The 26,331-nt window shown below is 58.1% G+C and overlaps 1 protein-coding gene across 1 annotated transcript; it reads left to right on the plus strand.

The window, feature by feature from the left end:
- Nucleotides 1–1,644: 1,644 nt before the first annotated feature.
- On the plus strand, nucleotides 1,645–26,313 carry SEMA7A (semaphorin 7A (John Milton Hagen blood group)). Its single transcript, XM_047795475.1, has 14 exons — nucleotides 1,645–1,867; nucleotides 15,950–16,101; nucleotides 16,600–16,641; nucleotides 16,977–17,069; nucleotides 17,296–17,380; nucleotides 17,529–17,639; nucleotides 18,278–18,417; nucleotides 18,974–19,158; nucleotides 20,021–20,129; nucleotides 20,213–20,411; nucleotides 23,562–23,689; nucleotides 23,899–24,053; nucleotides 24,253–24,314; nucleotides 24,620–26,313. The coding sequence occupies exons 1-14, from the start codon at nucleotides 1,690–1,692 to the stop codon at nucleotides 24,979–24,981; spliced, it is 2,001 nt and encodes a 666-aa protein (XP_047651431.1). The 5' UTR covers nucleotides 1,645–1,689; the 3' UTR covers nucleotides 24,982–26,313.
- The last annotated feature ends 18 nt before the right edge of the window (nucleotides 26,314–26,331 follow it).

The raw sequence follows: 26,331 nt of genomic DNA on the forward strand, positions 1-26,331 counted from the left end.
AGTTCTTAAAGGTGGGGCAGGCAATTACTTATTTTTTTACCTGTGCAGAGAGGGCAGACACTGGAGGCCATGTAGCTTAGCAGATGAGGTCCTGGGCTAGAAATTGAGCTTCAGTTGTGGAGGCTAGCCTGGGCTCGGACATGCTGCTGGCTTCAGAGCCAGAGGCTTGGGTGTAGGCCTGAGGAGGGGCTCTTCACCTGTCCACAGCCTCCCTCCCTTTGGGGCAGTGTCCCTCTGGGCCTCATGAAGCTGTTGGCCCCATCCAGTGAGCCAGGAACTTAGTCCTGCATGATCTCTGGAGCCATCTTGATTTCGCCTTTTGGCCTGTTGGGGTATTTTGGTGACACTTAGGGAAGAAGGAGGGGATAGCTGGAAGCAAAATATGGAATGGTAAGGCAGAACTTCCTGATGATAACCTCTTCTTGGCCATGGAGCAGGGCAGAGGTTTGGAGCTGGAGCTGAGGCCAGGACAAGCTGCTCTCTGTCTCTGGTGGTGTCTGCAGCATGTGACTCAAGTCCAGCTAGGTCTGTGGGTCTTGAAGGCTGCAGTGCACCTCTGCTACTTACTCCTCACCCTGTCTCTTCTCTGTGCAGTCCACCTGGGGGTAAGCATCCAGTAGGCACTGGATAAGTGGATTTTTTCATCCATGGTTACCTTGGGCAGATGCAGAGGTGGGTCTGGGACCTCTCTGGCTTGAGGGAGAGAAGACTCCTTTAGAAAGGCAGGCACATGGCTCTGAATAGGTGAGCTGAAAGCAGAGCTGCCTGGGCTGTTCAGGTGACTGTAGAGGGACTGGCCCGGACCCTATGCAGGGGGTCACGGTGGGGTCATCAGGCTGCCTGCATAGCTGAGCACTAACTATGCATCTTGTGGGCAGAGATCCCTTAAAGCTGGTCTGACTGACTCTGCCTTCCCAACAGTGAGTCCTGGGCACGCAGGATGCTCCCCTCTCTTTCTGCTTGGGGAAGGGGACTTCTTAATTATATCCCCCTCCACTCACATGGAAATGAGTTTGGATTTTCTGAGCACACACCAGCTGGCTGGGGGGGAGGCAGCCCAGAAGGCTGCTGGCTGGGGAAGGGAGGAGAAAGGCGGGGAGGGAGCCAGGCCAAGATGAAAATTCCGTGTTCTCACAGCTGAGCAAGGATGGGGCTCTGAGTGCTCCCTACAGATTATCGACCTTCTGCCCCAAACCCACACCCCCTCCTTAGGGGAAAGCGTCTTGTTCCTTCTTATAGGCTCAGAGGAGCCGTGTCCACTCAGGTCAGCCCATCCTCTGAGAACCACAGCCTTCAGAGTCCACTTAGCTGATCATTATCGAGGTTGTCTGTTCCCTCAGGAGAGGTCCTCTCTGACTTCTAGGCCAATCCCTTCCTGGGGTGGGGGGAGTAAATCTAAGGCCCTGAGAGGGGACAGGACCTGACGCCGATCACAGGAGACCACAAGTCTGTCTTGCCCCCCTTCGCCCAGGTTATCCCCGTGGAGTTGCCCAGGAAAGGGGTGTCGAAGATTCCCCTGACAGCGGTCACTGCTTTACCCCTAAGCCAGCGGGTGGGGAAGTCGGAGAGGGACGGGGGAGGGGCGGGGTGGGGTCAGGCGTTTGACTCCGCCTCCTCTCGTTGGATCTGCCTGCGGTCGGGCGCTGGCTCAGTCTCGGCTGCTCTCCGCCGTTGCTCCGGGGCCGCGGGATGACACCGCCTCCGCCCGGATGCACCGCCCTCGGCGCCCCGCGCGCCCGCGTTCCCAGTCCGCAGGCTCGGTCCGGGCTCCCGCTGCGGCTGCTGCTGCTGCTGCTGCTGCTCTGGACGGCCGCCGCCTCTCAAGGCCACTCGAAGAGCGGACCCCGCATCTCTGCTGTCTGGAAAGGTAGGTGGCGCCGCGCTTGCAGCGCGGTTCGAGATCCGATGCCGCGCGGGGCGGGTGCGGAGTGTGCAGCACTGGAGAGAGTGCGTGCGCGCGGCTATGCAGGTCCTGGGCTGTCCCCGCGAATAGCGTGTGGGTCTGGGTGAATGTGTGAGTGTGCCCGCTGCCACGCCGGAGCGGGCTGTGACGCTGCGGCGAGCGAGCGGCAAGGGCTGGAGCCCCGGCTAAGTCACTCCAAGTCCGCCCGCAGCCGGGAGCCGCAGCGCGGGGGTGCAGGGGGGAGGGAGAGGGCCCCTCTCTCGGCCCCGAGGCGCTCTCAGTCCTCCAGCGCTGAGGCCTCTGTGCAGAATCCTTTCTCCTGCCGGGACCCCCACCCAGCTCCTCTCTTTCTGAGCTATGGGCTCCGCTGTCGCGCAGGGCGCAGGCTGGGCCGGCAAGGGGGGCGCGGACCCTTTGCCGCCGCCGCTGCGCTCCGGCTGCGGGAACAAAGACCCCGCTGCCTGCCCCTGCCCCCGCCCCGGCCCCAAGCGCGGGCCGGGTAAAGGGGTGGGTACCCTGTAGTGAACCGGGACATGGCTCCGTGCAGAGGCTTCAGGCACCCCGGCGCTGCCTCTGCAATGCTGGGACCCGCCGCTCCCCCCTTGTCCGCACGTGGCAGTTGTCACCAGGAATCCGAGCCAGCATGGGGGGCAGTGCCAGTTGGGTGGGGCGCGGCCACTGGGACCCCAGGTAGGGGATCTGGCAAGGGGCTGCAGCTTTTAGGCCCTGGTGGATATGTGAACTTGGGGGACTGAAGTCTCCCCAGGGGCGCCTCAGTTTAGATTACTGTACAATGGGTCAAAAAGCTGGCTGGATAGGTTTTGACGTTTTGTGTTGCAAGGGACTGAAGTTCCCTGCATTGCACAAAAATGCTTCCCCACCCCCAGGACGACTATGCTCTATCCCCAAATTTGGCAGGTGCTGCAGCCCCCCTGTGGTGGTGGTGGACTGGCAGTGGGGGTGGGAATGGTAGGTCTGGCCCCTCTGGGAGCCTTTTGATGCCTGAGGCGGTTTGCAGGGATTGCAGGAGACTGAGCATTATCTGGGGCAGGTATTCTTAGCAGAGAGAGGGGGAAAAAAAAAAAACCCAAGAACGAGTGTCCTGAGCTGCGGCTGCAGCAGAGGGACTATGACTCGCCCAAGGTCACTCTGCATTGTGTGAGCTCACAGTGCAGACAGGGGGCTCTGATCTGGCACAGGACCGGTGCTTGTTCTGGGTTAGAAAGTGAAGAAAGATTTAAGCAGTATTTTGATCATGAAGAGGGTACTCTGAGGGCCAGCCCTGCTACCCAGCCAGAGCTGATCCTGGTGGTAGTGGAGCAGGGCAGTTGGAACTCTGGCCATCTACTCATGGTGGTCACTTGCAGACCCCTCAGTTAGACCAGCTCCAGGCTGGGCTTCTTCTGCCTTCCTGGCATTTGCTTTTTCTTCTTCCTCTTGGTTGTCTTGGACAGCACAGCATTTGTGCACTCCGGAGGGGATGAATGGCCATGTCTAAATGTTCTGGAATCTGCCCCTGTGCCAAACCCCTTGCATTTGGCTCTGCTCGCCCCCATCCCCCAAGTCTTCCCAAGATACCCCTCCACACACAGATACTTAATGCACACCCACCTCTTAGCACTTAATGCTGCCTCCCCAGCTTGGGCACTTAGTCCCCACCCTGAGGCTATTTAGAGCTGCTTTCTGTCCTGTTACCCACTTTCCAAAGGGCTCTTTCTCCTGCATGCAGTCACCATTGTAGCCACACTGGCTGTGCCCTCTGCTTGGTAATGTACTCTTGACCCCCACTGGGGTCTTCCAGTCCCTCACCTGTCTTGTCCAAGGGTGTCTGTAGTCTTCTTCACTGGTGCCAGGCACCCCACTGGCCAAAGAGACCCTGCCGTCCACCTGTTCCCCAGGACCACCAGCTGGTAATGGTATGCCTAGCTGACAGCTGCCTCTTATTTCCTTTGGGATGACACATGGCAGTCAGACAGGAATGGGTTTGGGCAGGGCAAACCCAGGAGTTGGATAAGAGGAGGACCCTCCCAGCCTTGCTGTAGGCTGGTCCCTGTATACCAGTGGGTTGAGGGGATGGGATAGTGGCCTCCAGGAATGTCTAGATCAAGGATAGTGGTGGTTCTGGAGGTGATTCTCCATGAGGCCCAGATTGGGGTTTTAGTTATAAGTCAGGACAGGTGCGAGGACGAGTGGATATGAGGGATCGTCTCTGTATTATTTTCGGCTGCTTGGACCCCCTAAGTCCTAGAGAAAGATTAGATAAAGGAGTTCTGAGAGGGTCCCAGCCTGCCTGAGGAGGTTGATGCCTCTCCAGCCTGATGAAGGCCTGGCCCAGGGCAGCTCTGGTCAGAGAGAGGGGTGCCCTTGAGCTCTGTACTTGTCTCTGACCCTCAGAGCTTGCCAGGGCTCTAGAGGTTGTCCCCTCAGGGTTGTCACTGCCACATGGGCCAGTCACAGATGTGACTGTGTGAGCTTGACTTCCTTGCAGCAGGTGAGGGAGGGGGTTGACATTCTTATGTAAATTGTGTACCCCTCTTCCATTCCATCTCTGGTTGGAGGAGATGGAGAAGCCTAGGAAGGCCCTGGCCTCCAAGGTCAGAGGTGAGCCAGCCTGCCCACAGAGAGAAACATAGCCCAGTCTCTACCTGTCCAGCCGGTTCTACCCTCTCCTTTGTCCAATTAAACAACAGGATGTTATCATTGACTTGGTGGCTGCTGGGGGAGCCATTATGGGGCCGTTCCCCAGGGCAGGGGGTTGTTGTCACCTCCTACAGGGGATGAGGTCACAGCTGGGGCTCCCCAAGCATCACCATTTCCAGTGGAAATCCTTGCCCCCTTGGGAACTTAGATGTATTTGTCATCTTCAAGGTGAACTCCCCCTGCAGAACAGGGGCGGCAATTCTCAGGAGGAGGGAGGTTTCTAAGCCAGGAGAGATGCTTGATGATGTCACCAGGGGTTTCCTGCCAAGCTCTGAGGCCCCTCTGTCCTGCATAGTGAAGATTCTAAGAGCAGGCTGGGGTGGAGGAGATGCTGGCTTGGGCCCAAGCTGACTGTGGTGTGGGGAAAAGAGATGGGAGGTTGGAAGCCTGGTTCTGGATCCAGCTCTGGCCTGATTTTCTGTGTGACTCTGGACAAGTGCTTGCCTTTTTCTGAACCTCAGTTTCTTCAAATTTCCAAAGCAGGTGTAAGGAGTAGCTTATACTTATCAGAGCACTAATCCCCTGGAACTCTTGTCCCTCTGGGGTGCGAGGGGCTGTAGTGGCCTGTTCAAACCTTAGCAGTGAAGAGAAATTGAAATCTGGGAAGTCAGGGGAAATCCTTAAGTTTCGTGTTCTTATCTTTTTTCTCTTATGAGCTGAAGGCTGAGGATCAGCTGGAGGAAATGGCTCATTTGGTTTGTGTCTCAGGGGGGTAGACGTAGTAATCCAGCATTTTTTTTTTTCTTTCTTTTTGGCTGCACCCACATGGCATGTGGAAGTTCCTGGGCCAGGGATCAAACCCAGGCCACAGCAGTGACCTAAGCCACGAGGGAACTCCCTAATACAGCATTTTTGACATTTAACATTTGCAAGGGCCAAACTCTGCTGGTCTTCAGCTTTGGGAACCAGGGATGAGAAACTAGATGGATCCATAGGTTTCTCTGTGACAATGGGGAGACACAGGCAGGTCAGCCTGCATTTACAGTGAAATATGTCAGGCCCTGTAACAGAGGGCAGCTGTGGGGGTCAAAGAGGTGCCTAATGCAGTCTGCACCATCAGAGAAGGCTTCCTGGAAGAAGTGATAAGTCGGAGTTCCCATGATGGCTCAGTGAGTTAAGGACGCGACCTTGTCTCTGTGAGGATGCAGGTTTGATCCCTGGCCTCACTCAGTGAATTAAGGAGCCAGCATTGCCACAAGCTATGGCTTAGGTTGCAGGTGCAGCTTGGATCTGGTATTGCCATGGCTGTGGTGTAGACCTTAGCTACAGTTCTGATATGACCCCTAGCCCAGGAGCTTCTATATGCTACAGGTGTGGCAGTAAAAAGAAAAAAAAAAAAGTGGTAAATCATGATGGCAGGAGGAATAGGAGCCAGCTGAGGGAGAGGAGGGACAGGAGGAAGCACCCGGGTGACAGGATTTCAGACCCCCAAACTTGCAACTAGGACCAAAGAGAGGAGAGGAGTTGTGTGTGGGGTCACTAAGAGGGAGATGTTGAGTCAGCCTGGGGGCTCCGGGAGGGTGTCTTGATGGAGGGGACATCTGAGCTAGGCTATTTGACCTTCCACAGCCAGCCCCTGGGTAGGAAAGAAGGGCCATGCAGGCCCGAAAAACCCGCCAGTGTTAGAGGCCGTTGATGGGAAGCTGGGGCTGCGTCCAGGCACACCAGGGCTTGCCACCTGAGTCCTGACCAGGACTTCTCCAGGGGAGAGGCCCGTCTTCTCCTCAGCAGAGACTCTTAATTCGGGGAGGCCCCCCAACATCCCTGTGTGGGAGGGGAAGATGCCCTCCCTCTGCCCAGCTTCCCCTTCCAGGAACCTTCACATCCTTGGCGGGGGTGGATCACTCCCCACGCTGGGCATTTGGAGAAGCAGGGAGAGCTGGACATCTTTCTCTGAGGAGGGCCAGGCCAGCGCCCCTAATGTACAGGTGGGAAGCTGAGGCTCAGTCCGGGGGATGGAGCCCAGTGGCCTGCAGGGGGCAGTGGTAGGAGTGGGTGACCTTTGAGGTGACAGCTTAAGCCCCAGCTGATGTCCTACCCTCCACCCCCGCGTCCTGTGTCCTTCATTTCAGCCACTGCAGGGCCGTCTAGCTGTGTCACAAGAGTCTGACTTCCCCCACTCTGGTTGGCAGCTCTGGGGCCAGAAAGTTCCCCTTTTCTTGTTTTCCTTTTTTGGCCAGGCCTGGCTGCCCCGGAAGCTTCCTCTCTCCCAGGCTGCGGGGAGGAAGGGGACCTCCTGGAGCAGGGGCTGTGGCCCCTTGTTTGGTGTCCCAGTCAGAGAACATGGGCTGCTCCCTTCCTTAGCCAGCCCAGGCCATGAGGGACCATTTGACCTGTCCCTTTCTTGCTCCCTGTGGTACGGGGGTGGGGGGTTCACCCCCTCCACTCAGCCTCCAAGCCCTTTATCCCACCCCCACCCACCCCTGCGCCTTGGCCCGGGCCCTGCTGTGTCTTTAGGACTCTGCCCTGGCCTCCTTGAGGGCCCCCATCTCTCCGGGTCACTGTGCTGAGCATTCCACCTGGAGCACACTGCCCGCCTTAGCTCCTGCAGGTCTCCCTGGCCGCTCTGCGGCTCCCCACTCTTTCCCGCCTCAGGGCTATTGCCCTGCTGGTCATTGTCCTGCTGGTCTACCCTTCCTGCACCCAGCTCACCCCTGTCCTCCTTTCTGTCTCACTTCCTCCCAGGAGCCTTCCTGGATGACTCTTAACTCACACAGCCTGATGACACAAACAGATGTCAGAGATCAGCTGGGCCAACCACATGTTCCACAGATGGGGAAACTGAGGCCAGAGGTGACAGGGACGGGCCCAGCGTCACCCAGTGAGACAGGCAGAGTTGGGACCAGGGCTGTGTCTTCTGCCCGAGCCTGGCCCTGGCCTCAGCTCTTGGCCTCCGTCCACCTGTCTGTCTGTTTTCATGCTCTGGCTCCAGGTTGAGGACTCCCTGAGCCCATTTCCTCTTCAGCCGGTTCAGTTGAGCCCAGACTCCCCCTGTCCCAGCCCTGTCTGCTCCCAGGAGCCCCAGTGGCCATGACCATCCTCCCTTCAGGACTTTAGATTTGGGTCAGCTCCATGCACCTCTTCTGGTCTTTCCCTCCGGGCAGCTGGGCCTCAGGTCTCGGGGGGCAGGTTGATCCGTGTCATGGCCTGGGCTAATCTGGGTTTAACCCTCACGGCAGCCTGGGATTAGCTTGATGCTGCTGTGCCTCCTATACCTTCCTTCTTCCAATCAGGGGCTGGAGCTGTGAACCAGCACCCCTGGGGACAGCCCTCACTGGAGGGCAGTCAGTCCCCACTCTATGCCTAGGCCTGTGTTCAGATCCTCTGGGGCAGGGGTGTGGGGAGAAACCCTGGGTTTGCCCTTGGGGGTGCATGCTGGGGCCTGGAGAGGTGGGCCTGCTGTCTGTGACTAGAGAGAGCACCTGGGGAGCTCAGGAGCCTTGTGCAGAAAAGGACTGTGACAGGATGGGACGTGAGAGCAGGAAGAGTCAGTGTGGAGTGGTGCAATCAGGGAAGACTTCCTGGGGGAGGGGGAAGAGCTGGGCTAGAGAGAGGAGCAGGGGCATGGGGTGAGGCAGAGTGTGGCACAGATTGCTATTTGTGTTCTTTGTCTTCTGGGCCTGGGGCTCTGGGCTAGCCTGGTAAAGAAGGAAGTTCACTGGGAAAAGCTCAGCATCCTGTCAGTGGCCCAGGAACCACTGTTCTAAAATGTCTCCTTGTCTGACATTGGGGTTTGGCCTATCCCGGTCCTGCTCCTCCCTATTCTCTGCGTTGCCCCCACGTGCCCAGTCCTGGCCTTGGCTTCACCTTCATGGAATACAAGGAGGGCTGGCCTTCACCTTGAGGACCCCACGGTCCAGCTGAAATTCCACCAAACAGTGTGATCTGAGAGAAGAGGTTGTGTGCCAGATGGTGTGTAGCGCAAGGTCAGGGGGAGGACGGAGCTGTGGGGCTGGAGCAGTCTGGAATTCCTCCTGAAGCCAGGGGGACTGAGGCTAGATCTTCAAGGACAGGTTAGACCACGTGCACGGGGAGATGGGGGACAGGAGAGCGCAAGCACAGGTGCAAAGGCGGGAAGCAGCCAGGGCAGAGATGAGCAGAGACAGGTGGGCTTGGGCTGCCAGCTGGAGGAGTTGGGCCCTGCTGAGGCAGGCAGTTGGGAGCCATGGTGGGTTCTGGAGCTGAGGAACCAGGGGGGGTGGAGGCAAGTGTTTTTTGCCCGTGCAGGTTGGAGGGTCTCTGAGCACCTCCTCCCTTTGTTGTGGTTTGCCCCATACTGCACAGCGCTTCTATTCTGGGCAGAGATCACGAGAGACTTATATGCTGGTCAGCGCCCACACTATGCTACACCCCCAGATCCCTAGTCCCCCGTTTCCTTAAGCCTGACACCCACACTCATTTACACATATCCTCTTTGGGGCGTCATGATGGAGGTCAGATCTTCCTTGGCCAAGTGACCTCTGGCCAGGTTCCACCCTCTCTGGGCCTCAGTCACCTCGTTTGTATGGGGGAGCCTGGAGTCAGCCTGCAGGTCAACCTCGACTCCACCATTAGCTGTGTGATCCTGAGCAAGTTATTCAACCTCTCTGGGTCTGGCTGCCCATATCTGTCACGTGGGCGTAATAAGAGAAGCCACCTCATAACAGTTCAGTGGTGATTGAATGCGTTAACAGATCTGACACTCATGTAGAAGAGGGCCCGGCACACAGTAAATGCTATCGGATGGTTAGGTCGGGGAGTGGGGTATCATCGTTGTCATTGTCATACTCCTTTGCCTTTGGCATCTCTGATTTCAGATGAAATGCAGCCCTGGCAGCCTGGCTCCTGCCAGCTCCCCCTAACTGGCCGTGCTGGCTGCCTTGCTCTCTGCCCCCACTGGCCTGGGCGAGGGCTGAGCTGAGGAACCTTCTGTTTTCCACAGTCTTCCCATCCTGCGTGCCTCCTTCCCCTTGGGGGGTGGTCTATCCACCCTCTGCCCTCTCCCTGACCCCTGTTCTAGCTCTGGGCCCAAGGGCGGGCCCTGTACCTCTGCCCATCCTCTCCTTCGAAGGAGCCACCAGCTGACTTCAGCCTCACGCTGGGGCTTTTGGAACCTGCTGGGCTGAAAAATGGCCAGAATCTGGACAGGACATGGCTTCCTGCCTTCCCTGGGCTTGGAGCCTCCTCCTGACTCTGGCTGAGCCTCAGTGCCAGCCTTCCTTCCCTGAGCTCCCGAATCTGTCTCAGCTCAGACCCCCCACCCCCACCCCCTGCCCACCCCTAGCTTGCTCTCTATGCTGCTTTTCCCCCACCCCACTCCCCAAGCCTTTGCTCCAGCTGGTCTCCCTGAAGGCCATGCCTCTGGTGCTTCAAGGGCAGAGGTGCGATGTAGAAAGCACACAATGTACAGAGCTGGCGTGGACGGTCCTTAGCTCTCCTGTCTATGAAACGGGCATGCAGATGCTTATCCCACCTTCTTTGCAAGGTGGTTGGGGGATTTGGTGAGCTGCTTGGTGGGGGCAGATGAGGATGTGGTTTCTTTTTCTGTCTTCACCTCCAGAAAGCCGTCTCTGACTTCTTCAGCATTCACAATCCCACAATTTCCCCAAATGGTCCCAAACTTAACCCTGCATTTTTCTTTTTTTCCATGCCAGTGGCATGTGGGAGTTCCCAGGCTAGGAATTGAACCCCTGCCACAGCAGTGATCCTAGCCACTGCAGTGACACGGCCGGATCCTTAACCTGCTGAACCATCAGGGACCTCCAATCCTGATTGTTTTGTTCCAAGAGTCATGATAGGTCATAAAACCTAGACCTTAGCAAGTACCAGCCCCTCCAATGCACAGAGGAGGAAACCAAACCCAGGAAGGTCTGCTCTTGGTCACGGTCACAGCCAATCAGACCCCAGCCTGCCAAAGGGAGCAAAGGGTTTTTTGGAACCAGAGCTGAGCCCCCATGGAGATATGCTCCCCTCCCACGCTGGGCTGACCTTGGTGGGTGGGAAGACACGTCCTTTGGGTCCAGCACACAGCTCATTGTTCCCAAGGCTGATAAAGAGAGGCGCGCCTCCCACGCCCGTGAGCTAAGTACTGCCGCAAGGGCCCACCACCTGCCCCAGCACACCAGTTCTGCCCCTGCCAGGCAGCTGTCTGGAACCTTGTCCTGCCATGTGTCGCCGGCCCCCCAGCAGCAACCACAACCCTTCCTTAGCATGGGCTGGTGCTACCCCAGAAACCTCACTTCTGGGTACAAGGAGAGGCTTCTCGAGCCCTCATCCCTGGCCCTCCTGCAAAAGGCAACATTGATGAAGTATTTGTTCCTTTGCCGCATCCTCCTCCAGTGTAAAGGTTTCTGTCCACTGCTCTGACCCACGCAGGGGGTCATTCCTTTGTGTTGAAGGCTCTGATTGCTAAAGGCCCCTGGAGATCAGGACCCTACCTGGAAGGTAGGTGGGTGGGTCATTCCCTTCAGTTGTCAGGTTAGTGACTTACCCCCTGGAGGACACGGGAGTGTAGGGCGAAGAGCAGGAAATGACTTAGGGGAGTAGAGAGAAGGTGAACTATGGCCTTTTGAAGATAAGAGGCTCTCAAGGAAGTCTGGGCTGTGGCCGTGGGCTGGAGCTGGGTGATGGCACCAGAAACCCTGAGCCGCAGCCTACCCCGATTGTGCCTCCCTCACTCTGTGCCTTGGGCCAGTGGCGCAGTCCCTCTGGCCTCTGCGCCCCCGCAGCTCAGCGACTCTTCCCTTCCCTTCCCTTCCACCTTGACCTGTAGGGTGTGGGTTCCAAAGAGGGGAAAGGCTGCCGGCTAATTCCTGGGCCCCACATGTGCCTTCTGTCTTCTTCCTCTGGCAACAGTGTGAGGTGGGCCCAGTGATTCAGGTGGGCACACCTTCAGGAGGAGGCTCCTGCCAGATGTGGGTGGACCTCCAATCGGAGGTTGGCCCGGCTCCTGCCCCAGACCTGCCCGTCCAGGGGGCCTCTCTGGCTGTCTGACTCAGGCCTTCCCTGCTGGGCACCGCATTCCTGCCATTCTCAGGGCCTGCCTCAATGCCCGCTCTCAAAGGGCTCCTTGAGGTTAGCATTCAAGGCCCGTTGGTTCAGTGGGTCAGCTTGGAAGGCTGTGCCCACCCAGACCAGATCATGGGGGCCATCCATTGTTGCTTCCTTCACAGATGACAACACTGCCCCCCCCCGCCCCCCCCGTTCTAACTGTCGTCGCTGCACCCTTCCCCTGAGCAGCCCTCTTTCACAAGCAATGAAGATAGGGGGATGGCAGGGACCAGATGGTGACAGCACCCAGTGAGTGAGGAGGAATGATGTTCCACCAGGCAGCCTTGCTTTAGGAAAACCTGCTCCACAGAAGTTCACACATGTCCCAGCCAGTCCGTCTCTGGGACTGTGGTGGGAGGGGTGGGGGCCCACGAGAGGAATGAGGTCTGACTTGTTCCAATAGGATTGGAGCCCCATGGATGACCTGGGGCCTGGGATGGAGGTGGGGGGCCTGCCCCCTCACACCTAGCCATCTTTTTCTTCTTTTTGAAAAAATTTGTGTTTTTCACATGTCCTTTCTGATTTTTACTTTTTGGCCATGCCTGTGGAATGTGAAAGTTCCTAGGCCAGGGATTGAACCTGCACCACAACAGCCACCCAAGCAACTGCAGTGACAGTGCCAATCCTTATCCTGCTGTGCCACAAGAGAACTTCTCCCCAGCCACCTTCGTGACTCTCATCTCTGGCTGGGACTGGGGCTGGGCCTTGTTGGTCCTGCCACTGTGAGGACAGTGGGGGTTAGGGGGCCATGGAGTCTAGCTGGGTCCGGGGCAGCCCAAGTGCACCCTTTCTTGGTCCAGAAGGAGCCAGGATTGGCTTGGAACCACATGGGGGTGGGGAGGGGGGTGTCTTGTGCTGGCCTTCCTCGGGGGCCATGCCCACCTCATGTGTCCCTAGCCCCCTCTCCTGCCTGAACCCCTGGTTATTCTGGGAGCTTTTAGCTACCACTTAGTCAGCCACTAATGCGTCAGGCCGGGGAGCGAGGGGGGAGACACGGTGCCAGACGGTGCTCCTTTTAGACATCCAGGATGGGAAGCGGAGGGGGCTGGTCAGGGCAGGGGAAGCCAGGGTGGCGGGGTGATGGAGGAGAGGAGGCTGCTGGATGCTGGCCCTGCCCGTAGGAAGCAGAGGGCAGCTCCAGGGACTGACAGGCAGTAGGTGGGTGAGTCCTTGGGCGCGTCTCCCTTCTCCTCATCACACTCCGGACTTCAGCCCACCTTCCTATTCTCCCACTGGGTCTCTGGACCCACCATTCCGTCAGCTTCCCCATCTTTACTCAGGCTGTTCCCACTGCCTGGAATTCTCTTCCTGCCTGTTCTTGACCCGTCTAGCGTTCTGTCTGCCCCATCCTTTCAGATTCCTAAGGAAGCAGAAAGATGCATTTAGGGATGTGGCATTTGCTCCCTCGGCTGGGCCTCTTTAGGGGCAGCCCCCAGCCTTGCTCAGCTCCTGCTTGCATGGAGCCTTGAATGCCACCCCCTCCCCTCTTGGTGCCATGGGGCCACGGATCCTGGCCGAGAAGGCTTGGTGCTGCCTTCACTTCCAGGCAGCCCTCCTGCCCCTGAGCCCCCAGCCCCCGCTCCTGTGACCCGAACAAAGCTGCCTTTCATGTATTCATCGAGCTGCTGCCGCTCAGACACTTCCCCGGCACAATCAGGCCCTTTGAGGGCCTTGGGCAGTGCGGGAGCCGGGCTGGGGCTGGGGTAGAGAACGGGCCAAGGCCTCATCCTGGGGCCGAGCTGGTGCCATCTCCCCCATACACATCACCCAGCGCAGAGCTGGGAGGGGTGAGCGCCTCGGGGTCAAGGGAGGCAATGCTCCTGGGCTCCTGTTTGCTCTTCTGCAAAATGAGGTGAGCAGTCCCTTCCTCCCCCCTCCCCCTGAGCCTGGCAGCCACAGCCAGGATTGGAGGGGAACCGGGCTCAGGCTTAGGAGTCTGTGCAGGTATGTCCTGCCCGGCAGCCCCCCATGCTGCACCCCAGCAGCAGGCCGCCCTCACCCTCCTTTTGCGTTCTCGGAAATACTTTGTGAGCAGCCCTGGGGTCTGCACCGACGCAGTTTTGCTTGAGCGGTGCAGGGGCTTGCTCTGGTGTGGCTGTTTCATCCCTCCAGCCGGGGTAGAGCCAGGGCCTCCCACTTGGACCTTGTTCTCCAGAGCCAGGCTGCGTCTCCCATCAGACTGGACTCCTCAGGGCAGGACTGCCTCTCCTCACTTTGATGACCCTGTGACCCCAGATAAGGGCTCCCTCAGGCCCCCCTCCTGTGCCTCTTTCTCCACGACTGGAGCTGTGCATTGGCTGTGCAGGCCCCTCCTCTGAGGCCTGGGGCTGCAGCCTTGTGTGAGCTGAGGGGACCAGTGGAGGTGGCTGGCATGACCTGAGCCATGGAGCTCTCCTCTTCGGCCCCTGGGGGGCCTCAGATCTCAGGCCCCAGCCCATCTTCAGACAGAGACATAAGCTTTTCCAGCCACCTGGCTGGCTGGGGGAGGTGGTGGGGATCTGGGGTGATCAGACTGTTTGGATTCGGGGCTAGGCTGCAGGATGGGGACGTGGCTGCTGCTCAGGCCGCAGGTGAAAGGGGAGCCAGGGAGCCCTGGAGCTGAGACAGAAAAGCCTTATGATTGACCTCAGCGCTCTAATTTCATCCCAGCTGGGGGGAGGGGAAGTCTAGAGCCTGAGACCTGCGAGCCCTGCCCAGCCTTGGCTGATACCCTACCTCTGCCACTTGGCAGAACATGGGCTCTCAGCCCCTGCCTTGCGCAGCTTCAAGTTTCAAAGAGGCCTGACATTCTGAGCCATCAGGCTGTTTGTGGAGCACCCAAGGAGAGCCGGGTGAACCCCAGAGCAGCGAGCTCAGTGCTTGTCTGTGGCCTGCGATGCTGGCCTCTCCCTGAATGCATACGAGAGCCAGTCCTCAGTCTGGATGGGCCAATCTGTCCTGCCTCCTGGTATGACCTTGGGCTAGAGTGTCCCCCAGGGGCCCTCAGCTTCTGCCGCTGTACAGTGAGCCAGACCACAGCGAGGTGGAGAGTGAGAATAGCCCACTTCCAGGGACCACCTGGCCATGCAGGGACATATCTTAAGGACAGGGAGCAAGGGTGGGGGTCACCTGGTGGGTAGTGCTCTTTTCCCTGTGGACTGCAGAATCGGTAGGAAGGATTCAAATGGCACCAAGGGAGATTTGGGGGCAAACTCAAGGGCATGGAAGATCTTTTCTGTCTGGGCTGGAGTGTGTCCTGCTTGGGTGTCACCACTAAGCTGACTGCCCCTGAGTTTGCTGCAGCTGAAAAAACAGCGGTTAGGCTGAGTTCCTGGGTGAGGCCCTGGGCTGGTCAGAGGTGGGAAGATGCTGGCTCTGGCTGATTGCTGGGGGCACAGCCACAGGCTGTCCCAGCTCTGTAATTTAGCCATGCAACCAGGACAACCTCAGCAATGTCACCGGAGATGAGACATCTTCTCCCCGGAGGCAGTGGCTGCAGACAGTTTCTTTTTTGGGCAGAACTGTTCCAGTCAGCCCTTCTACTTAGAGGCTCAGGTTGTGCTCTGTGAAGGGCCCCCTGTCCCAGAGTTGCTGGGGAGGGCGGGCTGACCTTATGCCCCGGGGTGAGCTGGCAACTCTGGGAAACCAGGCCAGGCCCCCAAATCCAGCTGGAGTTCATGGCCCACTACTGACTATGCGAGCTTGGTTCTCTCCAGACCCGCTCTCCAGACCTCTGTTTTTCCATCTGTAAAATGGGAGAGAGTGAACCTTATGACGCCTTTCTTGTTCTGGTCTATACCACCTTGCTTGCTAAGAGAGTGGGTGGGCCTGGCGAGGTTGGAAAGGGCTTCCTGAAGGAGGGGATGGGTTCTGAGCAGCATGATTCCTGGGCACCTGAACTGTAAGTGGGGTTCTTAGAGGCCCTGCTGCCTGCAGGAGTGGAGGGAGCTGCTTGCTCTGTCTTGGGCACAGAGAGTTTCATAGAGCAGAGGTGGGGGGCCTTGGTCCTTCTTGCTGGAGCCCAGCCCCTTAGGAACAGCAGAGTATGTGTTGGGGGGGGGGTCTGTTCTCCCAGGGGTCCCTAAATCCTGCCCCCCTCTGAGGTCACCCATATTGTAGAGTGGGTACTATGCATAGCTTTGGGGTGAGGACAGCTGGTGGCTGGACCCCACCAGAGGACCCCCTTACTTCTCTCGCTCATGGCTCTGAGTCTCTGCACTGCCCTAGCCGGAGCCAAGCACTAGCTTCTCGGTGGATGCCTGTGTGCCTGGGAGGTGGGCCACGATCTTCCAGCCCAGGGCCCAGCCTCAATGTTTCTGCCCATTGTCTCCTCCTCAGGCCATGCAGGGCAGGACCATGTGGACTTCGGCCCAGTGGAGCCGCACACAGTGCTTTTCCATGAGCCAGGCAGCGCCTTCCTGTGGGTGGGTGGACGCAACAAGGTCTACATCTTCAACTTCTCCAAGGGCAAGAATACCTCCGTGCACACGGTGAGCCTGGGCATCTCTCCCCACTCCCATCTCTGCTTATCGCCCCTCCAGCCTTAGGGAGGGGCCTCGGGGCATCTGGGGGAGCTGAAATCTCTTCTGAAACTGGTCGACCCCCTAGTATATACTATAAATGGTCCTTGGGGTAGATTCCCTTAAGGTGGTCCCAACTGGCATGGGTGGTGGGGTGCTGTGGAGAGAAGCACGGAGCTAACGCACCTGCCTGGTGAGTCCTGCTGATTGCTGAGGCCTGGGCAGGAAGCTGGGCTCCATAACCCCACGGGCCCTGTCTTCTGAGATCTCTGGCTGGCCCATGGGCTCTGGGCTTTGGCTCCAGGTTTCAGGCTGAGCAGCCTATGTGATCCTGGGTAAATCACTCCCCTTCTCCGAGCCCTAGTTGCTTATCTGTCAAATGAGCTAGTCCTGAAGATGCATGGAAAGCACTTCCAGGGGCATTTGGCCCCCGACAGAGTGAACTAATGCCCCCTCTCCTCCCCCCAGGTGAACATCAGCTCCACGGTGGGGTCCTGCCGGGACAAGCGGGTGAGTGGGGGAGAGGGTGTGCAGGGGGGAGCCTGGGCCCTTTGGTAGAGGGATGGGCGTTCCTGAGAGTCTGAGGAAGGAGGCATGGCCCTCCCTTGGGAGCCCCAGTCTGAGCCCTGCCCTAGGGTCCCAGTCTGAGGGGGAGACACTCCTTCCCTGAGGCCCTTCCTCTGCTCTTACGGGGCTTGGAGTCGGCTGGACCTGCTCTGGGTTCTCCTTGGAGGCTGCCTGGTGTGCTCAGACTTCTGATGCCCTCTTCCCCAAGACTGAGGCTCCTGGCGCTAGGCCTGCCGGGGCCTCCAATCAACCCCTCTCCTTCCCCTTCTCCGGGGCAGGACTGCGAGAACTATATCACGCTCCTGGAGATGCAGAATGAGGGGCTGCTGGTCTGCGGCACCAACGCCCGGCGTCCCAGCTGCTGGAGACTGGTGAGGAGACCCCTCCCTGTGTGCCTGGTCAGCTCACCCTTGTCTGGGTGGGCTTCCCACTCCTGCCCCCATGGTGGGAAGGAGGCGGGGGGACTCTGAGGCTGGCCGCACCTTGAGCAGATTCCTGGGAGGATAAGGGACCCTGGCTGGGCAGCTGGAGCCCATGGGAGGCAGTGGCCATGGGATCACGTGGCGGTCTGACCCCCCTCCCCCCGGTCTCCCCCAGGTGAATGACACTGCGGTGTTGCTTGGTGAGAAGAGAGGCTATGCCCCCTTCAGCCCGGATGAGAACTCCTTGGTTCTGTTTGACGGTAGGGCTGTGGCTGGAGCAGGAGGACTTCCAGAGGGCTGCCACCCTGGGCTTGGAGAGGGTGGTCAGCTCTGTGCCTGGTGGCCCAGGCCTGGGGGGTACTTCCAGAAGCTGTGTGACCTTACCACTGCCCCTCCCACTGTGCCCAGGAGACGAGGTGTACTCCACCATCCGGAAGCAGGAATACAATGGGAAGATCCCTCGGTTCCGCCGTATCAAGGGCGACAGTGAACTGTACACCAGTGATACCGTGATGCAAAGTGAGTCAAGCTCCGGCTGGGCTGGGCTGGGCTGGAGGAGGAGGTGTGAGTGCCCGGGGTGACAGATAGGATGCTCACGTTCCTGGGAAGGCTCCCCAAGGGCCGCTGGCCACAGACCAGTTAGGAGAGCAGGGGCTTGGTACAGCCCTGTGTGGGCAGAGCCGAGGACTCTGGCCTGCCAGGGATCAGGGGAACAGTACAGACAAAGATGTGGGGGCAGGATGGGCCCAATACCCTCTGGGAACAAATCATAGGAAGCCCCAGCCCCAGTGTGGGGTCCCCAGGAGCCGTAGCATATCCTTCTGCTGAGCTCATGCGAGGGCAGTACTCTCTCCCTTCTCATTAGGGCTCTGCCAATTAGGCAGAAGTGCCATAGGGGCCCCCAGGGAGCTCCCCTCAGTCCCCAAGCATGAATCATTGCTCCTGGGCCGATGACATCTTTGTAGGAGAGGGCAAAACAGGTGTGGGGTGGGGTGCAGAGTCTCAGGCCCCTTGGGATGTCGGACCTGATGTCCTGAAGTTTATTCCAGGTCCGTTTGCCCCGGGTTTGTTTGTGCAGACTTGGAGGGTGTGCAGGGCTGGAGTGGGTCCTCTGAGAGGCTCCCAGCCTCACACCCATTCGCTTCTGTCCCTGGCAGATCCACAGTTCATCAAAGCCACCATCGTGCGCCAGGACCAGGCCTACGATGACAAGATCTACTACTTCTTCCGAGAGGACAACCCTGACAAGAATCCCGAGGCCCCTCTCAACGTGTCCCGTGTGGCCCAGCTGTGCAGGGTGAGTGGGTGCTGAGTGAACAAGTGTGTGTGTCTGTGCCTGCATAGGAGCGAGTGAATATGAGAGTGCCCGTCTGCAAATGTGCACACATGTTTGTGTGAAAGAGTGTGCAAAATGTGTGAGTCTGTGAGGAATTGTGAGAGGAAGTGTGTGTGCACAGGAGGGTCTGTGCATCTGTGAGTGGGTTAAGGTGGCTGGGCTCACGTGCACATGAGATAGGTGCAAGTGTGTGCATTTGTGTGAGTGGGTATGCACGTGGGTGTGAGCATGAAGAGTGTGTTGAGCTTCACCTGTTTGAAGGGGCTGGGATGTGTGAGAATGGGCAGACGTGTGTCTGAGCCAGTGTGCTCTGTGGGGACCTGACACGGACACCCAGCAGGTATCCTGCCTGGAGCCTGGCCCAAGAACCTGGCCTGAGTCATGAGGCACCTCGGCCTCATCCCCTGGCAGGTTCCAGCCCCTTTCAGGGCCTCCCTTCCTCCTGGGAAGCCTGGGTGCTGGCATTCCTGGCAGCTGAGGGGATGCTGAGGAGCTTCTCTCCCCTCCACCCTTCCAGGGGGACCAGGGTGGTGAGAGTTCACTATCAGTCTCCAAATGGAACACCTTCCTGAAAGCCATGCTGGTGTGCAGTGACACTGCCACCAACAAGAACTTCAACAGGCTGCAGGACGTTTTCCTCCTCCCCGACCCTAATGGCCAGTGGAGGGACACGAGGGTCTATGGAGTTTTCTCCAACCCCTGGTGAGTGACCCTTGTCCTGGGGCTGAGGCTGGCATTAGTTAAGTGTCCAGTGGGGATCCGAGGGTTTGGGCCCTGCTGAGGGGATGGCTGATGTGGCAAGAGTGGGGACTTCAGGCTCAAGGGACAGGACTGTCACTGGGCCTGGTGGGCAGACAGTGCTCAGGGAGATGTGTGCCAGTGTGTTTGTGAGTCTGTACACACGGGTGTGCATCCACGTGCCAAATACATTCTCATGGCTGCGCCTGGGGCTGTGTGTCCCCCAGCTGTGTGCTCAGAGCCAGTGCTGGGCCCTGGAAGAAGGCTGCGGAGGCCCCTCGGGGTTCTGGGTGCGGGGTGCTATCACACCCACTCAGGCAGTGCCTGTGCCTGATAATTCACACCTCTTAATCGCTCATTGATTGAAAACAAGGCAGGCAAAAGTGTTGGGTGTGTATAGGGAGAGGAGGGGGACAGGGTGGGTGTAGGGAGAGGAGGGGGACAGAGTGGGTGGACCCAGCGGGCTGAGAAGGGGATGGGGGCCTGGCCTCCTTGGGCGTCAGCTTGGCAAGGATGCGCATGCTGGGATTTCTTCTGCCCTGGCATTGGTGTCTGAACTCAGCGATTCTGGGACAGAACATGGGTTGTGGTTTTTCCTGTGGCAGAAAGGAAGTAGGTTGAGCTTCCCCTCTCCTTCCTTCAGTGGTATTTGATAACTCAGGCACTGGCCTTGGCCCCCGGGATAGTCCCTGCCCCCCTGGAGCTCAAAGGCCAGGGAGCTTGGTTGTGAGGCTGCAGTTGTGCTGTCTGGGGCTGGGCTGGCCCTGGGGAGTGGAGGTGGGCAGGTCCTGGGCTCCCCTCTCAGGTGGTCTTTGTGTCCGCCTAGGAACTACTCAGCCGTCTGCGTGTACTCCCTTGGCGACATCGACAGGGTCTTCCGCACTTCTGCACTCAGAGGCTACCACAAGGACCTTCCCGACCCACGGCCTGGCAAGGTGAGAGGGACACCCACCAGGCCCCAGGCCCCAGCCCCTCCTCCCAGCCACCCCACTGATCTGGACCTTTGCTCCTTGTCCAGTGCCTCCCAGACCGGCAGGCCATACCCACAGAGACCTTCCAGGTGGCCGACAGTCACCCTGAGGTGGTACAGAGGGTGGAGCCCATGGGGCGTCTGAAGACGCCGCTGTTCCATTCTAAGCATCACTACCAGAAAGTGGTCGTGCACCGCATGCATGCCAGCAATGGGGAGACCTTCCACGTTCTCTACCTGACCACAGGTGAGGTGCTTCCTGGGACCCCTTCCCCCACCCCAGTGGCTTTGTACAGATGGATATGAAAGGTATAAAAAATAATGGAATTAGTACTTGGCTGGATCTTGATACCTAGAAGGGAGAGTTGAGTGACAAAGAACTGTCAGGAGTTAATATGTGGGCCGTGGAAGAATGAGGCAGGGAGGGCTTCCTGGAGGAGGTGGGGCAGAGGGGTAAGGGAAGGGTATCATAGCCTGGGAGAAGAGCAGGTGCCAGGATTCTGAAGCAACAATGTGGCAAGTATGAGCAAAGCTGGGGGCAGCTTCAGTCCAGCTGTCTGACTTCTGAAGATGGTAGGAAGAGATGTGGAAAGTCAGGAGGAAAGACCTGGTTCCAGGGTGTCCTGTGGGGGCTCTGCCAGGTGGAGTGGGGAAAGTGGACCCTCTTCCTGTCTTTGGGATTATTATGCAGGTGAGAGGAAACATTTGATGTGGGATGCAAAGGATTTAGTGAGATGTGAAGAAGGACTTCCAGATGGCAGAGCCTTTGCAGGGGTACCTCTCTTCCCTGAATGGGGCTTCCTTGGGAGAGCAGGGTCTGGCTGACCCTGGAAGCTGGGTTGAATGTTCTGAGAGATGTCCCTGCATCCTGGAAGTCACCAGCCATGGAGGCGCCAGCCCAGAGCTGGCTTTGTAGCAGCTTCCTGGTCCCAGGCTGTGGGCAAATGTAGCTCTGGGAGTGGGCATGGAGATCATTGCTGGGGGGCTACTGCAGGCCTTCCTTAACACTGGGTGGTGGTGCCATCAGAAAGGCAGTGTCTGGAGTTTCTATTGTGGCTCAGCGGGTTAAGAGCCCGACATCATGTCCATGAGGATGTAGGTTCAATCCCTGGCCTGGCTGAGTGGGCTAAGGATCTGGCATTGCCACAAGCTGCAGTGTAGGTCGCAGATGCAGCTCAGATCTGGCGTGGCCATGGCTCTGGTGTAGACCTGCAGCTGCAGCTCCCATTTGACCCCTAGCCTACGAAGTTCCATATGCTGCAGGTGTGGCCCTAAAAAGAAAAAAGAAGGCAGTGTCTGCCCCAGTGCCTAGCATCTCTGGGGTCACTTAATCCAGTTCTCAAGCATGCCCCTCAACTGTTCATACTCGCCCCATGTGACTTCCTGCTGTTGCTTTACCTGGGGGTTTTCTTAGGGCCATAGTGGCCACATAAGTTTTGTTTGTTTGTTTGTTCTGTCTTTTTAGGGACACACCCACAGCATATGGAGGTTCCCAGGCCAGGGTCCAACCAGAGCTGTAGCCGCCGGCCTTCGCCAGAGCCACAGCAACACAGGATCCTAGCCATGTCTGTGACCTACACCATAGCTCATAGCAATGCTAGATCCATAATCCACGAACGAGGCCAGGAATTGAATCTGCATCCTTATGGATGCTAGTCAGGTTGTTAACCACTAAGCCACGACAGGAACTCCAGTGGCCACATAAGGTTTTGTGCCTCCTGGGAATCTGGGGGAGAGTAACTTCCCATTAACAGGCCTAGTTTCTGAGTCCCGAGACCCACCTCTTTTCTCCTCTCTTCATCCTGGCCCCTGTCCTGGCCCCTTGTCCTTTTCTCCTCTCTTCATCCTGGCCCCTGTTCCAGCAGTGGCTGGCTTAGCTGTTGTGGCCAGCCAGGGGGACAACAGGGCATTGGGGAAGAGGAGATGAGGAAGTCACAAGGTGTGGGACTGGGAGCAGGAGCCAGGATAAGGAAGACTGGGCCTGGGCTGAGGGACAGTGGGCCCCCTTCCTGCAGATCTGTGAAGCAGGTGCACTTGAGCGATGAGGGCATTTGTGTCCCTTCTCCCTGAGGGCCGTCGGAGAGGTACCGTTTTGGGAGCCTGTAGCAGGAAGGATTGGGGCCAGATAAGAAATAGAACTTTCTGAGCCCTCTGCAAAGAATGGGAGGCTCTCACAGGGGGGAGAAGCTCTCGGAGGCTGTCACCAGGCTGCGTGGAGGAGGTGAAGGGCAGCGTGTGTGTGTGAAGGCAGTGACTGGGCTAGGAGCTTGTCAGGCCAAAGGAGCATGGGGCTACATCCCAGAGCCTGCGGGGGGGGGGGGCGGGGGGGAGTCGGGTCACAGACACGGGAGGAAATGTCCGAGGCAGGAATTATCTCATCATCTGACTGCTTTTTTGGGGCAAGTGATGCCCTGGGAAATTGGGAGGGAGGGGGAAGGAGGCAGGCTGTTCTAGAAACTGGGACAGCTGGTGAGATGGGATTGGGAGGGTGCAGGGGTCAGCACGCCCATTATTCCCGACAGGTGTGGATGGAGAGAGCGCTGGCCCCTGAGGCAGGTAGCCTAGTGTGGGACTTTGGAAATCCCTCTGTGGAATCTTAGGTCCTTCCTTTTCAGATCTAAGATTTTAGATTAAAAAAACAATTAAAAAAAATCCCCTAAGACGACATGCAGTGTGGAATCCCAAATTGGATCCTGGAATAGACATTAACGGAAAAACCCATGAAATCCCAATAAAGTCTTAAAGTCGGTAGTCAAGTTAATAATAATGTACCAGTGTCAACTGTTCAACTGCGACACATATCACCGTTATATAAGATGGTGACATTAGGGGAAACTGGGTGAAGGGTATACGAGAATTCTGTATGATGTTGGCAGTTTTTCTGTAAACCTGGAGTTATTCCAAAATAGAAAGTTTATCTAAAGAAAAAAAACCCCCAGAGAATCCAGGAAGCAGGGGGGTTTATGGGATAAGTTGAGGGGTGGGGTTCTGACGCTCTGGGTTCCAGTTACCCGCTGTGTGACCTTGAGCAAGTTGCTTGTCCTTTCTGAGCCTCATTTCCTTATCTGAGAAGCGGGGGTGATAATCCCCACCTCCCAAGGGGGTGGAGGATGAGCAAGGTTATGCTAATGCATGGAGCTAGGGCCTGGCAGCACGTGGACCTGCTGGTTCTGTTCATGCTCCAGCTTCCCCTGTGGCCTTGGGGAGCCATTGGCCTTCCTGGGATGACCCTCCTCAGTCGCACTGTCCCGTTCCACCCGAGTCCTATGACCCTTGCCTGAGCCCTCACTTCCCAGCCCACCCCAACCTGTCTTTCCTGGTCAGCTTAGCCTAGAGGGAGGCTGCCTGGCTCCGGGGTGGGCCTCCCAGCTGCTGACCCTCTGCCCCTCACCCACAGACAAGGGCACCATCCACAAGGTGGTTGAGTCTGGGGATCAAGAACACAGCCTTGTCTTCAACATCTTGGAGATCCAGCCCTTCCGCCGTGCGGCCACTATCCAGGCCATGTCACTGGACGCTGACCGGGTGAGCCTCCCTACCCCCCAGCCACCCCTGTCCTATGGGGCTGCCCAGTGATGGCCAGCTGAGGACAGAGTTTCTCTGTGTGTGATCTGCATGTCCTTTTCTGAGTCACTGGGCCCCACGGCCTGCCAAACAGCTGAACCTCAGCCTGGGAGCTTAGAACTCATTTGTGGTGGAGGCCCTGGCCTGACCCAGTCCTTCTCTCCTTCCAGCGGAAACTGTATGTGAGCTCCCAGTGGGAGGTGAGCCAGGTGCCCCTGGACCTGTGTGAAGTCTATAGCGGGGGCTGCCACGGCTGCCTCATGGCCCGAGACCCCTACTGCGGCTGGACTCAGAACCGCTGTGCCTCCATCTACAGCTCCCAAGAGTATGTTGGCTAGTACCTCTTGTCCCTAGGAGAAAGTAGATGCAGCATTGGGGGTTGATGGGCTCCAGGAGGTGTCCCTTCTGGCCAGAGCTGCCTGTGGGTGGGCACCGCTGCGAATACTGGGTGGGGAAGGAAGAAGGGAAAGAGTCGGGCCTGTGGCCTCCTGTCTGCTTAGCCTCTGTTTTCCTTCTGGCTCCAGGCCAGTGCTGCAGTCCATCAATCCAGAAGAGCCACACAAGGAGTGCCCCAACCCAAAGCCAGGTACCTGATCTGGCCCTGCCCTGAGGCCCCAGTCCGATGAGGGCCCATCTGATGGAGGCAGAGTCTGGTCCTGGGGGCCCTGGACAGATGGGGCGGGACAGTCCTGTGGAGGGAGCCCTTTGGGTGTTGGGGTGCTTGTGAGAGGGGTGGGATGAGGGAGGCAGGGGAGAGTAAGGAGGAGACTGGGCGCTAGTTTCCCCATGTTCATTTAGAAGCCTTGGCCTTGACAGCCTATCAGCAGGGGAGGACACAGCCTTTCTGGGAGCCCTCAGCCCCTCCTCACGGCCCCTCCCATCCCTCTCCAGAAGGGGCCCCACTACAGAAGGTTTCCCTGGCCCAGAACTCTCGCTACTACCTGAGCTGCCCCATGGAGTCCCGCCATGCCACCTACTCGTGGCGCCACGAGGAGAATGTGGAGCAGAGCTGTGAACCTGGCCACCAGAGCCCCAACTGCATCCTGTTCATCGAGAATCTCACGGACCTCCAGTACGGCCACTACTACTGCGAGGCCCGGGAGGGCTCCTACCTCCGCGAGGCTCAGCACTGGGAGCTGATGCGCGAGGATGGTATCACGGCCTCACACCTGCTGGGCCACGCCTGCACGCTGGCATCCTCCCTCTGGCTAGGTGTCCTGCCCACGCTTGTTCTTGGCCTGCTGGTCCATTAGGGCTTCCTGGGGCTGAGCATGCTGCAGGCTTCTTCTGCAGCCCCAAGGCACTAGAAGAGTCTCACACCCAGAACCGGCTGGGCCCGGGAGCTCCTTGCCCACCACTTCTTCCAGGGGGACTGCATAACCCGAAGGGGTCACCAGGCCTGGAGATGGCCAGCCGCAGGCGGCTGCTGAGCCCCGGTGGGGCGGGGGGTGGTGTGGGCCAGAGAATGAAGGCTCTGACTGTGAAGCCGGGGCACTGATGACCCAAGACTTTATCTTTTGGGGACTATTTTTCAAAAACTCAAACTGGCTAAATCAGTAATGCTCTTGGCCCAAGAGCCTGTGGGCCAGAAAGTGGGGTTTCAAAAGGGGACTTGGGAACCCATCTCTGGACCTTTGGGCTGAGGCCTGAGTCCTTCTGGACTCTCTATACCCAACCCCCCTCCTGCCCATCCTCCCTCCTGCCATGGCTGGGGGTGGCTAGTGTTCCTGCAGGCCCAGGGCCGCCCTCTGTGGCCACCTCGCCAGCTCTGGGTCCCACTAGGCAGCTGCCTTGCATGTTTATTGAAGGATGTTTGCTTTCCGGACAGAAGGACGGAAGAAGCTCTATTTTTATGTTAGGCTTATTTCATGTATAGCTACGTCTGACTGCATCTGTATGAAATACCAAAACTACATGCTGGGGTGGGGTGGGGAAGGGTGGGGCTGGGGAAGGGATGGGTCATGGGGGAGGGGTCCCAGCTGTGGCTCCCGGGGACAGGGACAGGATGAGAGTCCAGGAATGGACATGGGTTGGAGGAGAGTAGCATGAGCTGGCTCTGCCCGGGGAGCCCAGTCTGAGGGGGATGGTGTCTGAGCCCCTAATGTGGGCTGATTATGGGAGAGGGTGGGATGAGAGAGACAGGGGAGAATGAAGGAGAAAACTGAGCCCCAGGTTCGCCATGTTCATTTAGAAGGAGCAGCCGGGTCCTCAGGGGGAGGTTTCAGGACTCTGCCCTTGGCATTGGGGGTTGGGGGGCGGGGGGGCTCCCTCCCCTCCCCTCAGCCCCCTTCCCCAGGGGCTGTGCTTCCATGCTCCTAGCCTCCCACCTTCAGCTCAGGACATGTTATAACTTAGGCTAAACTGTGAATTCCTGTAGGGACGCCCTGGGCCAAGCTCTCCTGGTGGGCACCTCTGCCCTCAGCCCTGTCCATGGGCTTCAACAGAGAGCAGGGACTTTCTCTGGCTGTGTCTGGCCAGCCTGGGGCAGGGCCTGGGGCTGGTGGCCTTCCAGCTTCGGCCCCTGCATCTCTTCTCAATGCACTTTAATAATGTAACATATTACTAATAAACAAGCTATTTATTTACTTGTGCCTGCTTCTTGC

Source organism: Phacochoerus africanus, chromosome 9 (genome assembly GCF_016906955.1).
Source record: "Phacochoerus africanus isolate WHEZ1 chromosome 9, ROS_Pafr_v1, whole genome shotgun sequence".
Classification (NCBI taxonomy): domain Eukaryota; kingdom Metazoa; phylum Chordata; class Mammalia; order Artiodactyla; family Suidae; genus Phacochoerus; species Phacochoerus africanus.